The 22,118-nt window shown below is 39.1% G+C and overlaps 1 protein-coding gene across 2 annotated transcripts in view; it reads right to left on the minus strand.

The window, feature by feature from the left end:
- Window positions 1–22,118, minus strand: part of roraa (RAR-related orphan receptor A, paralog a) — a 248,205-nt gene that overhangs the window by 75,546 nt on the left and 150,541 nt on the right. Inside the window, exons 1-2 of one of the 2 annotated variants that reach the window (XM_083545889.1) lie at window positions 17,263–17,353; window positions 6,799–6,828 (exon numbers count right to left, since the gene is read on the minus strand). In XM_083545889.1, coding sequence (XP_083402015.1) covers window positions 6,799–6,828; window positions 17,263–17,314 — 82 coding nt within the window. In that variant the 5' untranslated portion in view covers window positions 17,315–17,353. Of the gene's footprint in view, window positions 1–6,798; window positions 6,829–17,262; window positions 17,354–22,118 lie in introns of those variants that run through there. The other variant, XM_083545888.1, reaches the window with a different exon arrangement.

The following is a 22,118-nucleotide window of genomic DNA, read 5'->3' on the forward strand; positions in this document are numbered from 1 at the left end:
AACAGCAGTTTTTACATTTCTATTACAGTGTCTCTAAAAACAGCACAGTTTCTAAAGCTTTTTCACAATGTAATTCTTGAACAGTAACAAAACATTTACCCCCAAAAAATTACCACATTGATCTCAGTAACAGTGCTTTTAAAAAGTTTACAGCATGTCAAACATTGTAGTTAACGACTAATCTTAATTGCCAAACATAAACAGCAACAACACTTAGATAACAGAAAGATAACTAAAACTCAGTGTTTTCAAATCTCCAGAGTTTCTACAAAATAGCTCAAGTCAAGTCAAGTTTATTTCTATAGCGCTTTTCACAACAGACATTGTCTCAAAGCAACTTTACAGAATTTAACAGTTAAAGTGAACAATGTGTATTTATCCCTGATGAGCAGCCATGGTGACTGTGGCAAGGAAAAACTCCCTTAGATGTTAAGAGGAAGAAACCTTGAGTGGAACCAGACTCAAAAGGGGAACCCATCCTCATTTGGGTGATATCAAGAGTGTGATTATAAATCTTTAAACAATACAGAACACTGGAGAGTGAGAACTCACATGAGCACTATAATGTAAGATTATGAGAAATATCGTTTCTACAGTCTTATACAGTCATTTGAGGTTATGGAACGAGGAGCTACTGAGCAACTCATAAAATAGCTCAACATTTGAGATCATCATAGATCCAACTCCAGCTTCTCCATGCCCGAGCCTTTGAACACTCAAAGAGGTCCAATGTCCAAACTCCACATGAAGTGGTATCCAAATGGCCCTGGTACGTCTCTAGATGGTTCGGGGTGTTTGCGGGGTCGGCATCTACATCTTTAAAGGTCCACAATTTTCATGAGGTGGGACGTCTCTAAACCTTTATCACAACGTTTCTACATAACAGCCCAGTCTCTAAACCTTTATCACAATTATTCTACAGAACAGCCCAGTCTCTATATCTCTATCACAGTGTTTCTACAGAACAGCCCAGTCTCTACATTTCTTTCACAGCATTTCTACAAAACAGCCCAGTCTCCAAACCTCAATCACAGCGTTTCTACAGAACAGCCCAGTCTCTACAGCTCTATCACAGCATTTCCACAGAACAGCCCAGTCTCTACAGCTCTATCACAGCGTTTCTACAGAACAGCCCAGTCTCTACAGCTCTATCACAGTGTTTCTACAGAACAGCCCAGTCTCTACAGCTCTATCACATCGTTTCTACAGAACAGCCCAGTCTCTACAGCTCTATCACATCGTTTCTACAGAACAGCCCAGTCTCTACAGCTCTATCACATCGTTTCTACAGAACAGCCCAGTATCTACAGCTCAATCACAGCGTTTCTACAGAACAGCCCAGTCTCTACAGCTCTATCAGTGTTTCTACAGAACAGCCAAGTCTCTACAGCTCTATCACATCATTTCTACAGAACAGCCCAGTCTCTACAGCTCTATCACATCGTTTTTACAGAACAGCCCAGTCTCTACTGCTCTATTACATAGTTTTTACACAACAGCCCAGTCTCCACAGCTCTATCACATCGTTTCTACAGAACAGCCCAGTCTCTACTGCTCTATCACATAGTTTTTTACACAACAGCCCAGTCTCTACAGCTCTATCACATCGTTTCTACAGAACAGCTCAGTCTCTACTGCTCTATCACATAGTTTTTACACAACAGTCCAGTCTCTACAGCTCTAATCACATCGTTTCTACAGAACAGCCCAGTCTCTACAGATCTATCAAATGGTTTCTACAAAACAGCCAGTCTCTACAGCTCCATCACATCGTTTTTACAGAACAGCCCAGTCTCTACAGCTCTATCACATTGTTTCTACACAACAGCCCAGTCTCTATAGCGCTATAACATTGTTTCAGTGCTGCAAATGTAAAAATTTTTATTATTAGTACTGCAATTATCTGCTAAAATAATAATAATCTGATTAGTTGCGATCCATTATTTCAGTTTAATTTGGACAGCTCTAATTTGTACATAGTATAAATACAGAGTGATTGGGAGACGATGTTTATTTCTACTCCCTCCTCCAGGTTTGCATAAGTGGGTTGTTTTCTGTAAAACATCTGCTTTTTATGAGAAAGAGCAAAACAATACGATAATTCTTCTGCTCAATGCAGACCAGTTTAATGATAGCCCTAAGGCTGTTGAGTACTTTCAGATTTCAGTGAAGTTGGCTGTCTTAATCATTTGATTGAGATAAGCGAGGCTGCCTCTCTGAGAGTCTCACCGCACTCAATGGGAAGGTAAACAAATGAAGGAGCAGGGGTTAGGCGATGCTTCTCAATAAACCTAGTCTGTCTGGGCTTACCGCCTGTCTGCACTATGGAGATAGATAAGCCCTGACTGCACTTCGCCCCTGCTTTTTCCCCTTCTCTCACAGTCTCTATTTCTCTCTCTCTCATTGGATCGATAGCTCTGCTTCCCTAAGGTCCTGACTAACCCAAGTGTAATTCAAATATGCTTCTCTAACATGGCTATGACTGCCATTCTGGCAAGACATTCGTGCACAAATAAGCGAATAATTCATTTGCTCAATACATGCCATCTATGACTAACTAGACATCAGGCACAATATGTTAGGAAGAGTAATTCACTTCAGAATAACAAAACACACACACAACACTGAGTCAATTCATCTTAAGCATATTGAACATGTTCAACCTGAAGTCTTTGACAAATCACAACATTATAGGAATATAATTTGTTTAAAAAAAAAAATAGAAAAACAAATCGAGTGTTGCCTGCTTGTCATTTGTTATTAATTGATGCTTATTTATGGGAGGAAGTGCAACTGGGACCTAATCCTCTATTATATCCACCAGCTACAAGAAAACCAAGCAAGCCTTATAAACTCTGATAATACTTTTTTAGTGCCAGGTGTACTATGTACCTAATTTAGTAGCAAAGGTTTACAAATAGACTTTGGACCGTAGTGCAATGAACAGACAATCCGATACTGCAAAGCCGCTATCTGTGCAGTAAGCAGAAATGATTACACACAGAAGACCTGAGATCATAAGGGTGTCATGAGGGACACATGCACACGTAGACAAATGAGAAATAAGAGCCTGTGCAATATTGTATAATCAGCTTGCACCCCTTATCAGCAATTCTAAAAACAAAACTAACTGCTCGCACAGACACACTGAACATTTCTTCCAGACAAACAGAAAACACACTAATATAGAAATACAGGATAAAAGTTTGTGGACACACAATATCAGGTACTAATACCAGGTTCTGATGTAGGGTGAGGAGACCTGGGGTGCAGTCAGCATTCCAAATTATCCCAAAGGTGTTCGATACGGTTGAGGTCGGAGCGCTTCATATCATCATGAAACTCACATTGTCACGTTGGAACGGGTTTGGTTCTCCAAGTTCAAGTAAAGTTCAAATTTAATGCTACTGCATTCAAAGGCTTAGACAACTGTGCCTGCAACTTTGTGTTAAAAGTTTAAGGAAGAACCAAATGTGGTTGGTAATAAGTAGCCAAAATATATTTAGCCAATTATACATTAATAATGGGCAATACATCATCTATTGTTAATAATTGGAATACCTCCATTTCTGTAACAAAATAATAAAGCTTCATAAAAAAACAAGGAACTTTCTGCTTGATCAACATTTAATCTATTTGATATCAGACCCTTTTTACAGTCTAGCAACTGTCAATTATCCAAGACGCCCCGCTGACAGTATGGACTTCATGCTTTTGAAGAAAACGGAGTAAACACATGGCTCAATATATCTCCCTGGGTTCAAACGTAAAGCAAAGCTTTAACAATCTTGAACTGTGAATTGCGATGCATGGAGAATTATGCGCAAGTTTTTGGATGACAAAAAAAGAGAAAAAAAAATCCCATTCATTTCACTGGAGAACTTCAAAGAATCTGATTCAAAGAAGAAAGTTCTTTCTATGGATTTATTTCATGACCATGAATTTGCTACAGTCAAACTCAAACCCAACATTCTTTCTTCAAGAAAACCAGTGCTGGGAAAAAAAAAAAGTAAGCAGTGAATCGAGATGAGTGGCCATATCAGTGGTCATCAAGAAGAAGTGTGAAGTATCTATTATCTTTTAGAGAGGACTTTTTTATCACAGGTCGAGCTGTGTGGGGATCAGGAAAGGCTGCGAGCCAACAGCTGCCCCTTGATTACTCAGGCAGGAGTGGAAGATGAGCTGAAGGAGTGTGTGTGTGTGTGTGTGTGTGTGTGTGTGTGTGTGTGTGTGTGTGTGTGTGTGTGTGTGTGTGTGTGTGTGTGTGTGTGTGTGTGAATATATGCCCCATTTCCAAGGATTCGCTCTATATCTCTACAGTCTCTAAATTCAAAATGCTATTTAGGTGCAAAAGTCTGCATACCCAAAATTAAGAAGACAATGAAACCCACTTTATAGCAACAAGACATTTAGTACAGTATGTTAAGATTCACAGATGTTCTCACTGAGTTTCACAGATGTTAACTTGCTATCAAAAGTCAGAAACATACTTTTATTTTAAGTTATGAAAACTGTGTATGACATCAGCAGGATTTTTTTTTTTTGCCTTGCTTTCCCTCTTTCCTTGACATCTAGTCTAACTCTGCCAGATTTTCTTCTTATTATATCTCTTATCATGCTGTTAAATGTCATACACTGCTTTTGTTTTTTTAAATCAGGTCTGGAGACAGAGAGGGTAATTACATGCAGTGACCTCCAGAATTAATGGCACTGTTCATAAAAAATTTGCAAAAATGTTTATATAAAATGAAGCCTTTCTGGAAGATCTTTAACAGTGGCACAGCGTCAACCTCGCCAAGCATCATTATAGCTGGCGTTGGGTATTGTGGTCAGATGAAACCAAAACGTCATGAGCACCATTAACACGCTTGGCGACAAAACTGACCATCAAATGCGGAAAAACACTAGGGAAAGACAGAGGAGGATTTTGTATTTAGTCATTTAGGATCTCTTTTGAAAAATGATGGCATCATAAATTCTTCTGGTTAATAACAGGATATTTCAGCTTAAAGCCTGGTTTCCTTTGCTTGGACATAATTAGCCAAACATACTATCAAATAAAAAAAGAAATTCAAATACTGATCGTAAGGGTGCAAATTAACTGTGAAAACAGTATCTGTGTGTGTGTGTGTGTGTGTGTGTTTGTGTGTGTGTGTGTGTGTGTGTGTATGTTGGCAGGGGGGCACTTTTGTTTTGTGTTTGAAATAAAATCATACAATGTACCTGAATGTTTGCGTTCAAAATATCACTTAATTCACATAAAAACTATTTTATGAATGAATTAAATTAATTCAGATGGGACTCGGTGGCTGACTGTTTATTTTGTTTCATTCTTCTTGTTTTTTGCCTTATGATCCAGACTGTACTCTTGTTGCATATGATTTCTTATTATTAATTGGAATTCTTACATTGTAAAAATCTAGGCTGGTTTTCCTTTATTTCCATTCAAATAATATGAAGGATTCAGGAGGCATTTGCACATGCAAACTATGCAATAGACTATAGGCTGTAAACAGCAAATTTGACTTTCAAATAGTATACAAACTGTAAAAAAAAATTACCTTTCCAAAGGCATTAACTGAGGCAAATACCGAGGTAAAAGTTCTTACTAAGGTGTTACTCGGCTGTTAAAACATGACAGACATAACCCAGCCCTCATTAGCACTTTACAGTCAATGAAAATGTCTGTTCTCCTTGTAACTGACAAGACCTTTCCTCCCACTATTACATGTCCTTTGAATCATCTCTACTGCACAGCACGGCTTTGACCCAGGACCTCAGTGCCAGCATGCCTCCACACAACCCTCTCCCTCTCTCTCTCTCTCTCTCTCTCTCTCTCTCTCTCTCTCTCTCTCTCTCTCTCTCTCTCTCTCACACACACACACACACACACACACACACACACACACACACACACACACACACACACACACACACACACACACGCTCTCTCTTTCCACCCAGTGACACGTGTCATTACCATTTCTTTCAGTGAGATTAAATAGTGTGGTCCAGACTGTGTCCGTGGCTTTGAACCTGCTCTTCTGAAACATGCTCTTTGATTTCACTTCCTCGCTCTTAAGCAGGGGCAATCGGGGCTCTAATTAAGATAGCAGTAGGCCACTGGATAAAAGGAAGAAAGACTAACACTCTTAACTTGGGATGAATCTGAAAGAAAAAACCCTCTAACATATTCCTTTAATTAAAAAAAAAAATGACCAAGCAGGATGGTGAATCTACATGGAATTCAATGTGCTGGTATTGTTTCAATTTCCACCGAAACTTGTGATATAAAACAAAAAAACTTATATTTACATTGCTTTAGGCCTAATATCATATCAAGTTTTCATCGTGGTCTGTTTGCTTATAGCCCACTGCATCCTGCAACAGCTTTGAGAAGGAGGAGACTGGAGATAAAAACACTTAATCCGTGAGATTTGCACGCTCTCTCCTGCGCTCAAGCTGATGCCTATCTTCCCCCCAAGCTAGAATGTAAAAAGCAGTTCAGAGTTTTTAACCTCCCTCACAAAGGTCACATGCAAACCACATCCTTGTTTTTCAGTTGCAAGCAGAACAGACAACAGAATGCTGCCAGAAAGAGCTGGAATGAATCGGTCATATGATCTGTTTGAACAAACTGGCCATTATAGTAAGGCCTCTTTTGAACCAGTCGAAAAAGGACGCATCTCGATTTCATATTCGACGATCAAAATCATTTTAAATACAAAAAAGCTCGAGCTCGTACATTTTTAAACTTTAAAACCAATTAATACAATGTGTAGAAAATTCTGTACTTACAAGTATGCGTCTTCTTTGTTACTGAAATACCTGAAAAACAGAGGAAACTCTTGTTGAACACACATATTTAATACATTAACAGCATTTATCACGAATAAGATACATACATTAAGCACATTGAAGTGTCAGTTAATTATATCCTATAAATACAGGAGGCCAGGAAAAGAAAAACAATCTTTAGATAGATAGATAGATAGATAGATAGATAGATAGATAGATAGATAGATAGATAGATAGATAGATAGATAGATAGATAGATAGATGGATGGATGGATGGATGGATGGATGGATGGATGGATGGATGGGTGGGTGGGTGGATGGGTGGGTGGGTGGGTGGGTGGATGGATGGATGGATGGATGGATGGATGGATGGATGGATGGATGGGTGGGTGGGTGGATGATAGATAGATAGATAGATAGATAGATAGATAGATAGATAGATAGATAGATAGATAGATAGATAGATAGATAGATAGATAGATAGATAGATAGATAGATAGATAGATAGATAGATAGATAGATAGATAGATAGATAGATAGATAGATAGATAGATAGATAGATAGATACGTTATTCATCCCAATGGGAAATTTACTTCCAGCAGTATCAAACAAAGGCAATAAAACATGCAATATATACTACAAAACCAAAGGTACTACAGGTAATAAAGTTTATTTTTATTTGGTTTTCTTGTACAAATCAAAGTGTTTTGAAGAGTCCTGTGCAAACCGGAGTGTTAATGTGAAGAGTGTATAGTTTGTGGTACAGTTCAAAACAATGAGGAATTACTGTACTTACTCCCCCCCCCCCCAGTGGAACATCATCATTTATCTTCAGTAAACTCCTGATCCTGTTCAGGTCCATGGTGGACACTGCGACTATCCTTAGAACACTGGGCATTAGGCAAACTCTGAATGGAATGCCGATTCATCACATGACACCGTGCACACACACACAATCACACCTAAGGAAACTGTAGTCATCAAAATAAAATGCGTTCCTTAAAGAAGATTTGAGAGACAAATCAAAATGCAATGCAGCTCAAACAGTCTTGCCGAATGTAGCTACTGTGAGTCCTGACATTGACCCGAGGCCAAAAGCTGCTGTTGACTGTGACAAAGTTGCTCAGTGCTGCCACAGGCTGTGCCCAGGCAAGGTCAAACAGGTCAGCATGCAGTCACAATACCAACCAGCCAATTGCCTCACTGTCATCGCTGACCTCTGTGTGATGAAAATAAAGAGTGTGGCATGTATGGAATTCTAGGCAGGAATGTTGTAACTGTGTTCTCCGAAGTTGTAATCTGAGCATGCAGGCTATGAGTGTGTCTTTACACCTGCCCAAACAAAGCGCTATATTTTTCTTTCACTGGTCTGCTGATCCGTCGATGTGTTCAGTGTGATGTGTTTTTACTGCATGCGAGATACATATGTGTATATTTTCCAGTGTGATTCGGTGATGTGACAGGAATGGGCATACAACTACAACCTGTATCCAAAACTCTACGGGAACACTAAGCTGACAGAAAAATGGCATTGAGGGGAAAAAATGAGGCAGTAATCCCCCTGAAACTCCTGCCTACAATTAAAATCACACAGCAGTCAGCATCAGCTTTAGCCTCCTTTAGCCATGATGTCAAGCGGAGGCTAACAGTGACACGAGTGCTCTGGGCAACCAGCACCACTCTCCTAATTCTCCTAATTCTAGGAGGCGGTGTGTTATCATCATGTAAGCCTTACACCAAGTGGAGTTTTCTGGTGTAATTATTACATCATGTGTCCAAGGAAATTAGCAATTTCATTTTGAAAATAAATACTGCAATCCTGTCTATTTTCTTTCTGAGCAGACCCTCAAGCAGGACCGATGTAGTCATATGTGGAAATATTTTTATATTTTATTTAATTTCTGCTCAATATTAAAGCATGGCTTTTGTTTCACTGACGAATTCTGGTTTATATTTGTATACTCTCAGACCAAAAATCCATACCAAAATGTATTTTACTTGTTTTTGGAGTGCGAGTGTAGACACGGAGAGGTTCTCTAAGGAGCACACACTGAAGACTTGCTTGACCCAACCACAGTGATGAATCGATACGTGAGCGCTTGAAGCTGATATGCTATCAGTGTGTGAGCAAATGCGTTCTTTAACACACTAGAGTGAAACAAAAACAAATAAGTGCCTGGTTATTAAATTTCCTGAAAGGAGTTGGTCAACGGTAAAAGAGAAAGGCTATAGTGTTGAATACAGTCGTATCTCTGGCCGCTGCTCCCTCCTCATTCTTCAGCGATCTGTCCATCTCCATTTCTTCTCAAATCACCATAATCGTTCTGTCAATGTCACATAGTGATTTGAAAATCTTAACACTAAAACATCGCTGCGATCGCAAATCATTATTATCGAAATCATGGTGCGGAGCTAGTTCAGAAAAAAATGGCTTGTTGCTGTGGGAGAGGGGGAAGGTGTTACAGCTCGCCCATTTCCTCCTCTGTATGTCATTCAGAGGCCAGAGAACCAGTGAGCGAGTTCAGAGCAGGGGGTGATTGGGCCCTGACACCTCTCAAGCCAGCCTGGTTATGCATGTGCTCTGCTGCAGGATGGGGTGAGGGTCAGTATGGAGGTGAAGCCATCCTTGACAGATGGGGGAGTCAAACGTTGCATGACATAATGCATAACGTTGATAAAGCAGTTCTTGCTTGTCAACATACTGTCACTATGTCCTGGTGAGAAAGTTCCACAAGATGAATGAAAGATGTTTTTCTTTCTTTCTTTCTTTCTTTCTTTCTTTCTTTCTTTCTTTCTTTCTTTCTTTCTTTCTTTCTTTCTTTCTTTCTTTCTTTCTTTCTTTCTTTCTTTCCTTCCTTCCTTCCTTCCTTCCTTCCTTCCTTCCTTCCTTCCTTCCCACCTTCCTTCCTTCCCACCTTCCTTCATCCCTCCACATAATAAATGTAAAGTGTGTGAAATGAAAAGATCATTACTATGCATGCAACAGCAAGGTAAGTGTACCTGAATCACAATCATAAAGACGAGCTTGTTGCCGTTCAACACCCGGCTTCAGGGAAGTCAGCTCAAGGGCAAAGAGTTATTCATGATAATTTCTGCTCTTTGCATCAGCCATTGTGTAGGAAACACACTCATGAGTCATACAACATGACCCGATTAATCTCAAATTTCTTACCTTTAGCGTTTTTTTACACTTCAGATGAAAAATAATTATTTTATTTCAAACTTTAAAGTCACCCCTTTTCTATGTTAATGATGTACTTTATACAGTCGCTGTAACTGCTTTGGATAGTTAATGAAAATGTATGGTCGTTAAAAATATCAATTTTTCATTAAGATAATCTTGCCATACGTGTCACCATTCACTACAGCATTTCTTTCTATTACATTTGCTGGGACCAGTTGGTGCAAATAAACACCAAAACAGACATTAAACCATTGATATCAAGTTCACCAACCTGAAAACAAGCTTTGAGAACAGCTGATCAGTCAGACCTGAACTACTGTGTGTCATCCAAAAGTCACAACCTCCACCATTCTATAAGAGTTCTTTGAGATCAGTTGTCTAAAAGTGAGTAGGAGAGAGAAGAAGAGCTTGTCTCATGGTGCTACTGTCTGCCAGACAGATTGTATGTCATAATTCGCGGTTCCTTAGCGCTTGACAGCAGATGATGATCATGGATGGTTATTGTCAGGCTCCCTCCCTTTGCGGAGCATTCAAAGTTACAGTCTCCTTCATGTAATGGAGCAGTCCTCTCACCAAGCTAATGGGAGCGATCCATTTAACCTGTGGCAGAAATACACAAACGAGGAAGTTCCTAATGTGAGGCCCATCCCGGGGGGACGGGCACGGATACCGCCCTGCTTTCCCCTAGGCTGCTGCCGATCTGAACGCTTGATTCATTGACTGCTACTTCTCACTTATTCTCATTCACAGCTGTGGAAACGAGGAGGGGGATGAAGGTTCTCTTGGTCGGGCAAGGACACGTTGAGAGCAATAACACCTGAGAAAAGTAACATGATGAGTAATCTGAAAAACAGAGGTGGAGCCCTCACAGGTTGATGGAGTGGTACCCTTATGGTTAGCTTGTTTTACCTTTAGTATGTATCTTATCCTTTCCAGTGTACATATAAATGATTTAAGACATGTCATTTGACTTTAAAAACCACCTTAATTAATTTCTTTTTATCTGGCAGCATCCCAAAAGTACTTATTAAAGGTAGAAAAAAACATTCCCCTAGAGACCACCACCACAGCGACAAGTGCACTCGACCTGCACAGGAGACGGGAATCATCTAAGCCAAAGTCCCCTTTAATTCATAAATGACCATGTTCAAGGTTGTTTCGAAAGGATTACCAATTCTGCTTCCCTCTCAGATTTCTTACTTTTAGTTAAGCCCACTTATTAAACGTTTTATCCAATGAGGTGCTTTAATAGATTGATGTTCAAAACCAGCAATAATCAATAAAACACAACCCATTGCCATAAATGTAAATAAATCATTATCAAGATCTTAGATTGCAAAAACACTATATGTATGTGTGAATAATCCAGCAAATGGTGGCAGAGGAACTCTGATTTGATAGTATTAAAAGCTTATCATTTTGCCATTGTGGGCTTGGACAATTGTATTTATTTTTTGCCAAGAAATGTATATAGCAACATAGATATTTGGAACAAAATAGTGGGAAAGGATAATGATGGTAAAGGAATGGAAATTTTTTTCTGAATGCAAAATTTGTCAATATAAACTCGACCTGTATTGTTAATCTAAATCTGTCTAATTAAAGGTCACATTTACATGGACTTGTGTTTGGGCAGTTATAGGCTGCTGGTAAGCAATGAATATGACACAGTGGCTCTATCCTTGTTAGGGGAAGTTTTATAGAATGTGTCTGTGTGTGAGGCTCTGAAAGTGGAGATTTTAACATGAAATACTGTAATATAACATGCATTTTATATATATATATATATATATTAGGGCTGGGCGATATGGCCTAAAAAAAAAAGACATGTGTTCGTTCGAAACTATGGGAGCCCAGAGGGGAGCGTCGGCGGACATTAAAGAGAAAACCGATTTTTATTAAAACTGATTGATGTAAACTACACATTCGAGTTAATCGATAAAATCGATTTATCGCACAGCCCTAATATATATATATATATATATATATACTGTACATTGTAAATTGTAATAAACAAATGTATAAACATAGAATCAGATCAAAGGCTATATATTTTTTCTCAAGTTCTGTCAAAGTCATACCAACATTCTTCCTGACACACTTAGCCTTATTACACTTTCATAAACTTCCAAATGCAAAAATACAATGATTAAAAAAGCATAATGATTCTCATCATCTGCCACTCCCTAATATTCTAAAACACTTAAGTAACTCCATGGAGAGGTCTCCGTCTCTCCGGGGAGGTTAAAGAGAAAAATGACTTCTTCATCTCCAGGCGCTGTTATTTCTGGTCATTTCTAATTGGTTTTAACTAAAAGCAACCCAACTCTGCTCGATCCACAGGTTCCCTCTAACCACATTGCCGCACAGTTCTCTGCAAATAGCAGATTTACATCCAAATTAGTTTTAGAGGACATGGAAATTATGCTGCTTTAGTGTCAAGACAGACTGAAAAAAAGAGAGAACGAGATGAAAACCAGATACCAGGGTTTGGCACGTGTAATATAAAAAAAAAAAAAAGGAAAGAAAACAAATGTCTCTGACATAAGGATCCAGTGAGGAGGTCATAGCGAGTCAGAGCATCATGAAGTGAGACTGTGATCCATAGGCCATGGAGAATGTACCATCTACTCCACTGACCTGCTCCTTTATTGGAGTTGGGAGGCTCCAGGTGAGTCCTGAACACTGTCTTGAGGCTCGTGAATAATACATGGCAGCCGTAGGGATTGACATGAGCCCAGGAAGGGCACCCGAACAGCAGGCATGGCTGGCAGGCAGATCGACTCTGATGGAATTTTAATTGTTCTGCAGGGAACGCAGCCGATAAGCGTTATTGCTATGCTGAAGATGCAGCACAACACAAACCCATTCAGCCGAGTGCTTAAACAAATGATGATTACAGAGAAGCAGTCCCTCAACACACAGCAAGCCCGCCTGCCCAGACTCAGGAGTGGCTCAAGGCTGCAGAGTGTGAACAAAGCCACTGGATAGTAGTGAAATAGAGAACAATTCATATTTATTTAAACATAAAAAGATAAGTAGATGAAAAAGTTTTGCAATGTACTGATCAGGTTATGCAGGCTCCTGCTTTGTACAGTAAACTGGGCACAGTTTTAAAGCAAATATGTATATGGTGGTCTAGTGGTTAAGATGCGACGCTCTCAGCGCTGCGACCCAGGTTCGATCCCCGGTCAGGGAACCATCCCCAGCCACTCTCAGTGCCGGTCCCAAGCCCGGATAAATTGGGGAGGGTGGCGTTAGGAAGGGCATACAGCGTAAAACATGTGCTAAATCAAACGTGCGGAGGATCCGCTGTGGCGACCCCTAACGGGAGAAGCCGAAAGAAAGTTTTATGTATATGAAGTATTTAATCTAATTTAAACTCCACAAACATACCATATGGCAATGAAAGGGCAGACAGTATAATCACAGTACAAGTTCAGTTTATATTGTAATGAATTTGAAAGAGAAAGGGGGGCTTATGGTGTTAATCATGTCTATACTAGGCATTGATTACAAAATAATAATAATTGCACAAAAACTTGTGTATGCTTCAATGAAATTGAAGAAAAAAATGCCTCCGCTCTACATTGCCTAAAATATCCGAACATTTTGGGCTAGTTTCTTGTCTTACTGTTTGGTTTTCAAAATGTAGATGGAATTTTGCTGAGACTTGGCAACCCTGAAATTACAACATATTAAGATGTCTTGCTTTAACCCTCTCAGACACTGAGTGTAATCTCACACCTTATTATATTTCCATTCCCCGATCTGCTTCTGACCAACACTGAGCTCCACATGAAATCCGAACTCACGCTGACCTCACTACAAATAAAGACACATCAGCCCTCTGGTATTGCTGAGCACTTTTCACTGACGTACTGTGAAATTATTAGGAGAGAATAATTACTGTGGCTGCATTTTCGGAAAAATTGGCTTATTCAGTGTGCATTGACCGATGTGTTCATTTATATTTCTTCACGTTCATCGTCGTTCACCCAGCAATAGGGCATGTTTATTATTAGTTAAATATGAACACTACAAAACGAGTAGTGCGAACAGTATGGATATTTTTTCTTACCCTTTGTTTTAAGTGCATGCACACTGTACAAATATCACAAGCATCCATTTGATTCACAATAAACACATTCTGTGCAGGACATCATGACACGATACAGTAGGCCACTGAATAAGCCTTTTATGGTTATCCAGAAAAACCACTACTGTACAAACACTCTTCTATACATCTATAGGCTTGAGTTTAAATAAAGCTAACAAGGTATATAAAACTATTGTGTACCTTTCATTTGCCCCTCACACACATTACAAACCACACTTCAGAAACACAACCAGAGTGAAAAAGAGTGCTTCTCCCACTCATGCATGTGTATTTGAGACAGGATAGTGCAAAAAAATTTAATAGGTTAGCATAAGGAGAATCGGAATGTCCACTCAATAAAAAATTCGATTAACTGTATTGAACTTTGACCTGCCATTTTTGTCCACCTCTGAGACACAGGTACGAAAACAGCACAAGAGACTTTTTTCAGTTGGGATTGAAATTATGGTTTATACACTATTTAGGCAAACTATGCTGTATTATACTGTATGTCCATTAGAGCACTCTTGTCATACAGATCTCCCAACCATGCTCATAGCACACAACCTACATCAGAAAACAAACTCAACAACAGCAAAAATTCTAAATGTTATATAGGTTTAATTACACACTTTTTTAATACAAAGCAGCTCATTCTGTTGCTTTTTGATGGCTATTTTTACCATCTTTAAAACCCAATGTGAAATGCATGATAATAAGGGGTCCTCAATGTATCTTGCGTGATAAGATGCATTAGTAACATCAATGTTAATGTCAAACGCATTACAAGAGCATTTTGCCACCGCATCGAGTCACATGTTGAGCCGCACCCCCCTAATCCCCCATCCCCCTCCCATGTACTTACAGGCACCTTTATTTCACTGCCAATACCAACATGATATGTCTTTATTACAACACACTTTAATACAACTTTGACATAAAGTTGAATGGATTTTCATAAATAATTTAATATTGTATATAATAATTTATGGATGTAGTAAAGATGTTACGAATGCATTAATAGATAATTATGGGGTGGCTGAATGGAAAGTGCTACCAAATGCAGCTGTTTGTTTATTTAAAAAAAACTCACTTCCTTTGATGTAAATCGTACAATGCTGCTCCACATGAAAATAGATTGTAGATAAGATTGTTTAGATTTGATGGTTTCCAAGACTTCATAATAATAAAATAATGTTATATAGAGTATAAAAGGATGAATCTCTATTTCTGAATTTTAATAGCTTGAAGCCCACTGAGGATTCTGGTCACAACAAAAGTTGTTTTTGTGTGACAAAAAAACTTCTGATATTTACTCATGTAGTTTTATGTAGATTATTCCGACATTCATGTAAATGTCACTTACTACATCTTGTATTAGTAGTAGGAAATTTCAGCAAAGGTTACAGAAATCTCACTTACTGTTCAACACCTGTGAGAAGACACCCCACCCCCATCCCCTCTTTGATTTTTTTACTCATTTGTGGTTAAGGGTGCCAACGATGTTTGTCAGCAAAACTGTACTGCAGAAAACCACAGCAATACGCCACATGGCTTGAGCACTTCCTTAGAACATGCAGAACAATGATGCATGGCTATTGAGTGTTTACTGAATGCTGGACCCTGATTCTCAGCCTGGTCTTTATGACTCATAAAGAAAACAGTGAGAAATTCCACCCATCAAAATGTCACAGCTGTAAACATCTTATAAAAGAAAAAAAGAGTATCTCATAGTGCAAAATCAAAATACAGTCATATTAATGACTGCAGAGCCACCACATATCTGTTTTTATTTTTTTTTTTATTCTCCCCCTCTTTCCTAGACCATTTATGTGAAATCTATAGCATTTCACATCCTGAAAGTTGGAGTGGGCTGGGGTGCTTTCCAAAGCAAACCACATCTTAAAATGCAAGTCTACCACCATCTCTCTCTTCCTACATCACCTCATTTGAACTGTTTATCTAATTCTCTTTTACTTTTATCCTCTCCTCTCTTTTCCTGAGACACCTCAGTGTGGCAAAGCAGACAGAATGTTAAGCAAGCAGGTTGAGCATAGATGAATTAAACATTCCTCATAATCCCTGTCGGACACTCTGTCTTGGCTAGTGAAAGCCGGGAATGTTGCTAAAGGAAAGTGCAGAAGTTTCGAAGAGAGAGAGAGAGAGAGAGAGAGAGAGAGAGAGAGAGAGAGAGAGAGAGAGAGAGAGAGAGAGAGCTCACATTGCCCACAGAGGTAGTAGCCAAGACCTAGAGAACAGGTGCTGCTTTCATACTGGACAGTAGGTAGATTTTAATGTAATAGTACAACTGGGATAATGAACTTGGCCTGTGCTAAGCCCAGGCCAATAATGTTAACTGCCCCCCACAAGTCTCACAGGTAATAAGTGCTTCATGAGTGGAATTACAGGTCTGTCGATGATCCAATTAATAACACGAGACTGCTGTGTAGCCTCTGGACCCGAACATGGAAATTGTCTCTCAACATATCTGCCAGTACAGCAGAGGCAGATTCCGTGGCAGAGGCAGAGGCAGAAACAGAAAGCAGTGCTACATGACTGCCATCATGCCTGGCACTTTGCACGTCATCTATTTTTTATGTTGTGTATAATTAAAAGCTGGAGCTTGTGCATGATTTCTACAGATCAAAGATATCCCTATTAGAGATCAGCGATCATCAGACAGCCACTCGCTACGTTCCTGCTTGCACACACACTTAAATCAGCTACATCCTGCAATTATGTCAACAAGAGTTCAGTCTGATGAGAAATCGAAAGCATGGTAAGTTAAATAATAAATAAATAAATAAATAAATAAATAAATAAACAACAGTAATAATGAACTGTAGTATTTCTGGGTAGACATTGTCTAATGCATAGTGCCATCAGCATAAAAACAATGTACTTAGTAAAAAAAAAAAAATACAGTCGGATAAGCATATAGCATGCAATATAAAAACTAAGATAGAAGGTGTTTAGTTATCCATTTGACCCTTTGATGCTGAAGTACCACAGAAACCTTTTGCAGCTTTCGTTCTGATTCTCTGTTGGCTCTTAGATGAGCGCCTTTTAAAAAAACTTTTTTTAAACTTTCCCTTTCCTTCACCTCAAACTGCTCAATTCACAATGCATAAATGATCTTTTCTGTCATTCCTAAAACAAAGACAAAATCAGCATGCTTACCTACAAAATATACTCTTGGGAAAATAATGTGAATATATCTCGTCTGGAACATTATTGTAAGTCAATCTCTTTGTTCACGTTGCCTCATCTTTGTTATCTGAGTGAAGTTAAACTATTAAGAAGTCATATAAATAGTAGGTGAGACAGCTGTCTCTTTGTCTTGACTGGCCTGGGTCAATCAGAGTTCACAAAATTGTTTGTAACCATAAATCTGCCAACGGAACACAGGATATAACACTGTGTGACAACAAAAAGTTAAAGACCTATTAATACACTCAGTAACTTATAGCATTGTTTCCTGTTTGAGCCCTGACTGAAAAACAGAAGAAAGGCTCTGGTATGTGATATAGCCCTAGCAAGGACAGAATTGCATGAGGACAGAGGTAAGCACATTAGTGCTCTATGCATGCTGCATCAGATGTGTGTCAGGCAGCAGAGGTGATGAGAACTGGCTCAGAAAAAAAATAAATCAGCAAACACAAATTTCTCAATTACATCCTGTATCAAATGACGTCTAAGCATGTCGCTTGGTTAAGCTCTCATTAGTGACATCGGCTCGGTGACAGCCCGCTCTATTGGTTCCAATGAACCTTGGCCACGATGCATGGCTTAAATTTCCCATGTACATGCAAGTGGTATGTATACAGTCTACAACTCATAGGTTTAATTTTCACTAAGAAATGACGAACAAAGCATAATAATAATAATAAGCCATTTTGTGAACACTGATGTTCCCAGCAGAACATAATACATAATACATAATAACACCTACATAAGCTCTTCATGTTGTCATGTATGATGAAGTGACAAACTTTTGTACACATACATTTGTGTTAAGACAAAGGTAGAGAGAAAGATAGGATGTAAGTGTGTAAGCTCAGTTTTCTTAGTAACATGGCAAATCCAGTCAAAACACAGGCAGGTAACCTCACATGAGAATAATTCATAAGTATTGAATGTGAAAACGAAAGAAGTGAAAACAAGGATCGGAAGTAACACAAAACAGGTGAACCCAATCAGGTAAAAGCAAAAGCAGAACCGGGTCGAGCGAGAACTAGAAACGCGAACCACAAGACAAACATGTGGGGCCTGTTGTCATGGGAACAGCGACGTAAAGGGGAAAATCCTGGCAAAGTTTGGCTTGAGTTTGATCATTATTGCATGACTTGAAAGTACATTTACATTTATATTTGCGGTATTTAGCAGACGCCCTCCAGAGCCACGTACAAATGTGCTTTGAGTCTCTAGCAATGAATGAATCTACACTGGTATGCCAGATTACAAACTAAAGATAAATCAGACTACAACTCTGTTGAAAGGGTTATATTTTTTTGTAGATTTTTTTTAACAAAGCAAACTTGGAAAGTGTTAGTTTAAGTGTTTCAGGAAGATTAAGGTCTTCACCTGTCGCTTGAAGATAGCCAGGGACTATCTAGGGGAACTTCATTCCACCACCTAGATGCCACAACAGAGAAGAACCTTGAAGTACACTTACCTCATACCCTTTTATATATATATATATATATATATATATATATATATATATATATATATATATATATATATATATATATATATATCAACTTGAATAATAAGGCAATAGCACAAAAAAACGGAATTATAAATAGTTTTGAAAAAGTTGTTACATTTTTGCCATTTGGCAGATGCCTTTATCAAGAATGACTAACAAAGTGCCTTGAAGTCTCCATCAGTAAATACATTCTAATATTGGTTTATTAGGACACTGACTGAGAATACCATCTGCCCAAATCTCTGTTGGAGAGAAATCCAAGAAGTGCTAATTTAAGAATAGCTGAAACTGGTAGGTCTTTAGACACTGTTTGAATACTGCTAGTCTCTCGCCTGTTTGGACATCAAGTGGAAGTATTTTCCACCACCGCAGAACAGAGAAGAATCTGGAAGCAAGTCTTCCTTGTACATTAAAAGTTGGTGAGCTCAGATGAGCAGTGGTTGAGTTTCGAGAAGTAGAGGGTGCTTCTGCAGGTTGAACCCTGTGAACATGGGCCTTCAGTAAACCGATGTTCTCAACCGATGTTCTTAAATGGTTAGCTGTACAACGGTACATTTTATTCTTTGGGCTTCTCTGACATGGATCACTGAAAAGCAGACTCTTGCAGGTCCACACTGTTTAATGTTTTATCACTCACTTAAGCGTTACTGTCTGTAATACTTCATGGAGGCTTCACCGCTGTCATTTCTCATGATCGGGTTATGTTTTTTAGGCAGGTTTATGCTCGCTTAGTGAAACAATACAGAATATAACAGGAAATGTGAACATTCTATGCAGAATGGATGTGGACCCACTAGAAGGCACACATAAGATCTGCACAGTTCTGAAACCCGAATCGCAGGCTTCTGCAGGACCCTAATGTTGTAATGAAACACAGGGGTTATACACAGGGCACAGTCATAAACCACACCTTCCTCTCCACACTCTTATCCAATGCATAAGAATAGTAGCATTACAGTGCAGTAATTATTCATCACCTTTCCATTAGGTGCTAGCATCCATCATAAACATCTTAATTAATTTACAATGCCAGCAACAGGGGGATTAGAGCGACGAGGAAATCTGCTCTCCCTCTATAGCACTGGAACAGATCAGGATTTTAAAATTTTAAACACGTCTTTCATGTTCTCCGGAGCACTGAAAAGCCTTTGAACACTCAGCTTGTTAGGAGCTGCATCTAGTATCAGCGCTACTTCTCAGCTTCTACAGTATGTTCAGCGTTTAGGTTCAGGTACTGAAGAGACACAAAACGTCCCTTTTCTTCCATCCTTCTCTACTACTTCCTATTATTCCTTTATTAATGGCGGCCTGTTGCTTCGTTCTCTTCTCTGTGCTGTCACTCTTATGTACAACCCTCTCAAAAGAAGCTCTGTTCTGCTCTGTTTAAAATCACTACATCTTTCTTTCGATGAAATCACGTTTCACCTTAACTGTGTGTAAAACTGTGTGTGTGTGTGTGTGTGTGTAATAGTGCCTAACCGTGAAAACAGAACTCTCAATCTGTTCGAAACAACGTCTGCCTTTTGCTTAACTGGAGCATGTCTTGAGAGAAATCTGTATGGAGGCTGTGGAATTGTAGGTGAGCAGCTTCACATCATAACATGGTCATCTTTACAGTGCACCTGTGTACATGGGTAAATAATGAGCTGAAGACACAACCCTTGTTTCCTATCTGGAAGGCTGAAAGAGCTATGAATTAAGGAATTTACAGCATCCTGTTCAGAATACAGAGCTTTTCTGACCTTTCTAGAACCGTTTCTTTTTGTTGTTGAGCAGAAATAAGACAAATCAGCTTAGCCTCCAACAGATATGGGAATTAGAAGGCCTCAAGCACAGGAAGGGCAGGTAAGGTCCGACACACGGCTTGATGAGTGGGAAGAACGTGATAACTAACACGAGCCGTCGCTGCCAGTGTTGACCCACTGTGTCAAATGAGTGTTTCGTGCATTCGTTGTAAGTAAAATGCTCGGTCTTGCCGGTGGTAATATAACTGTGCACCCAGTCTTTCCATTTGCTAAACGTGTCTCTTTAAATACTTCGAATGAATGTATGTGGCAGTCCTCTTTCTCTACACTCCCCCCCAACCCCCTTTCCTCTGCCTGCTGAATATTTGAGTCAGTCAGCCTGACAGCATTCAATGCTAAAGCACTCCCAAGGCTAATGATCAAAGTCAGCAGTCAATTCGCATTACAGGGCATCGATTTAATGTTTCCTTACCTAATGCCTGCAGAGGCCTGAAGAATATCACAGTCCATCACATTTTTATTTTTCTCTTGCCTGAACTGATTATGTATGTATGCGTGGCTCTGTATGATTATTGTTGATGTATGTGGCTTCCTATAAAACCTCACTTATAATGCACAATATATCCGAAAGCAGTCGCATAATTACTATAACTAATATTCACTATTGCTATAATGTTCAGACTGTATTTTTTTTCAAAAGGAATATTACATACACTATATTTTTATAATTAAATGCAATTTAGAATTCATGTTTTTGTTTATTACAATATAATCCCATCTACTAAAGACATCTTTTGGAATCCTGGAATGGACATGGAAGAATTTCTTTACAGTAAATATGAATAATGTATAAAGGATATGAATGAAATGTCCCTTAGCAGTGTTTAATTTTAGATTATTCATTGGTAGCATTTTGAGATTTCCATATAATTCAGTTTAATCGCTTCACCAAAAAAGCCATCATGTAAATTACAAGTCAGATGACCTTACGTCCTGTGTTCAGCCCCGCAGCATTCTTTTAATCATCTGATGTAATAAAGCAAGAATGCCATGCCCTCACCCGCTCTGTGACTAATACGATGTCTCCTGTCCTGCTGTGGTGGAAACGGGAATGTGTGTTTCTCTTCTTCTTGCGCAGGAATGGAGCCTGTCGGAACGGATCAACATCGCTGACATGGCACAGTGACACACTGACCCACAACTGCCGCGAGGAAAAAACTCGCGTTTTTACTGACAGCAAAATAAATAAATTAATAAATAAAAATGCTATTGATTTATGTAAGAGCTGCAGTCCATGAAGTGCATTAGTCATCATGATGGTGGCGACAGGGCAAGGGGCTCTTTAATTATTCCACAGGAGTCAGACAGAATCAGCGTTCCATGAAGAGCCAACATCGATTTCCCTTCAGCGAATAGGCCACACTAACTGTATGGCAGCCCGGAGCCCAAGGCAGACAGGAAAAACGAGTACAGTGCTTGCTTTATACAGTTTAATATAAGTGCAGGTTGTGCACAGAGACTTTAGAATATCACTGCAGGTGGCAGGGATGTTAATTAATATTATATAATTGATATTAGAG

This window comes from Silurus aristotelis (assembly GCF_946808225.1).
Source record: "Silurus aristotelis genome assembly, chromosome: 7".
NCBI classification, from domain to species: domain Eukaryota; kingdom Metazoa; phylum Chordata; class Actinopteri; order Siluriformes; family Siluridae; genus Silurus; species Silurus aristotelis.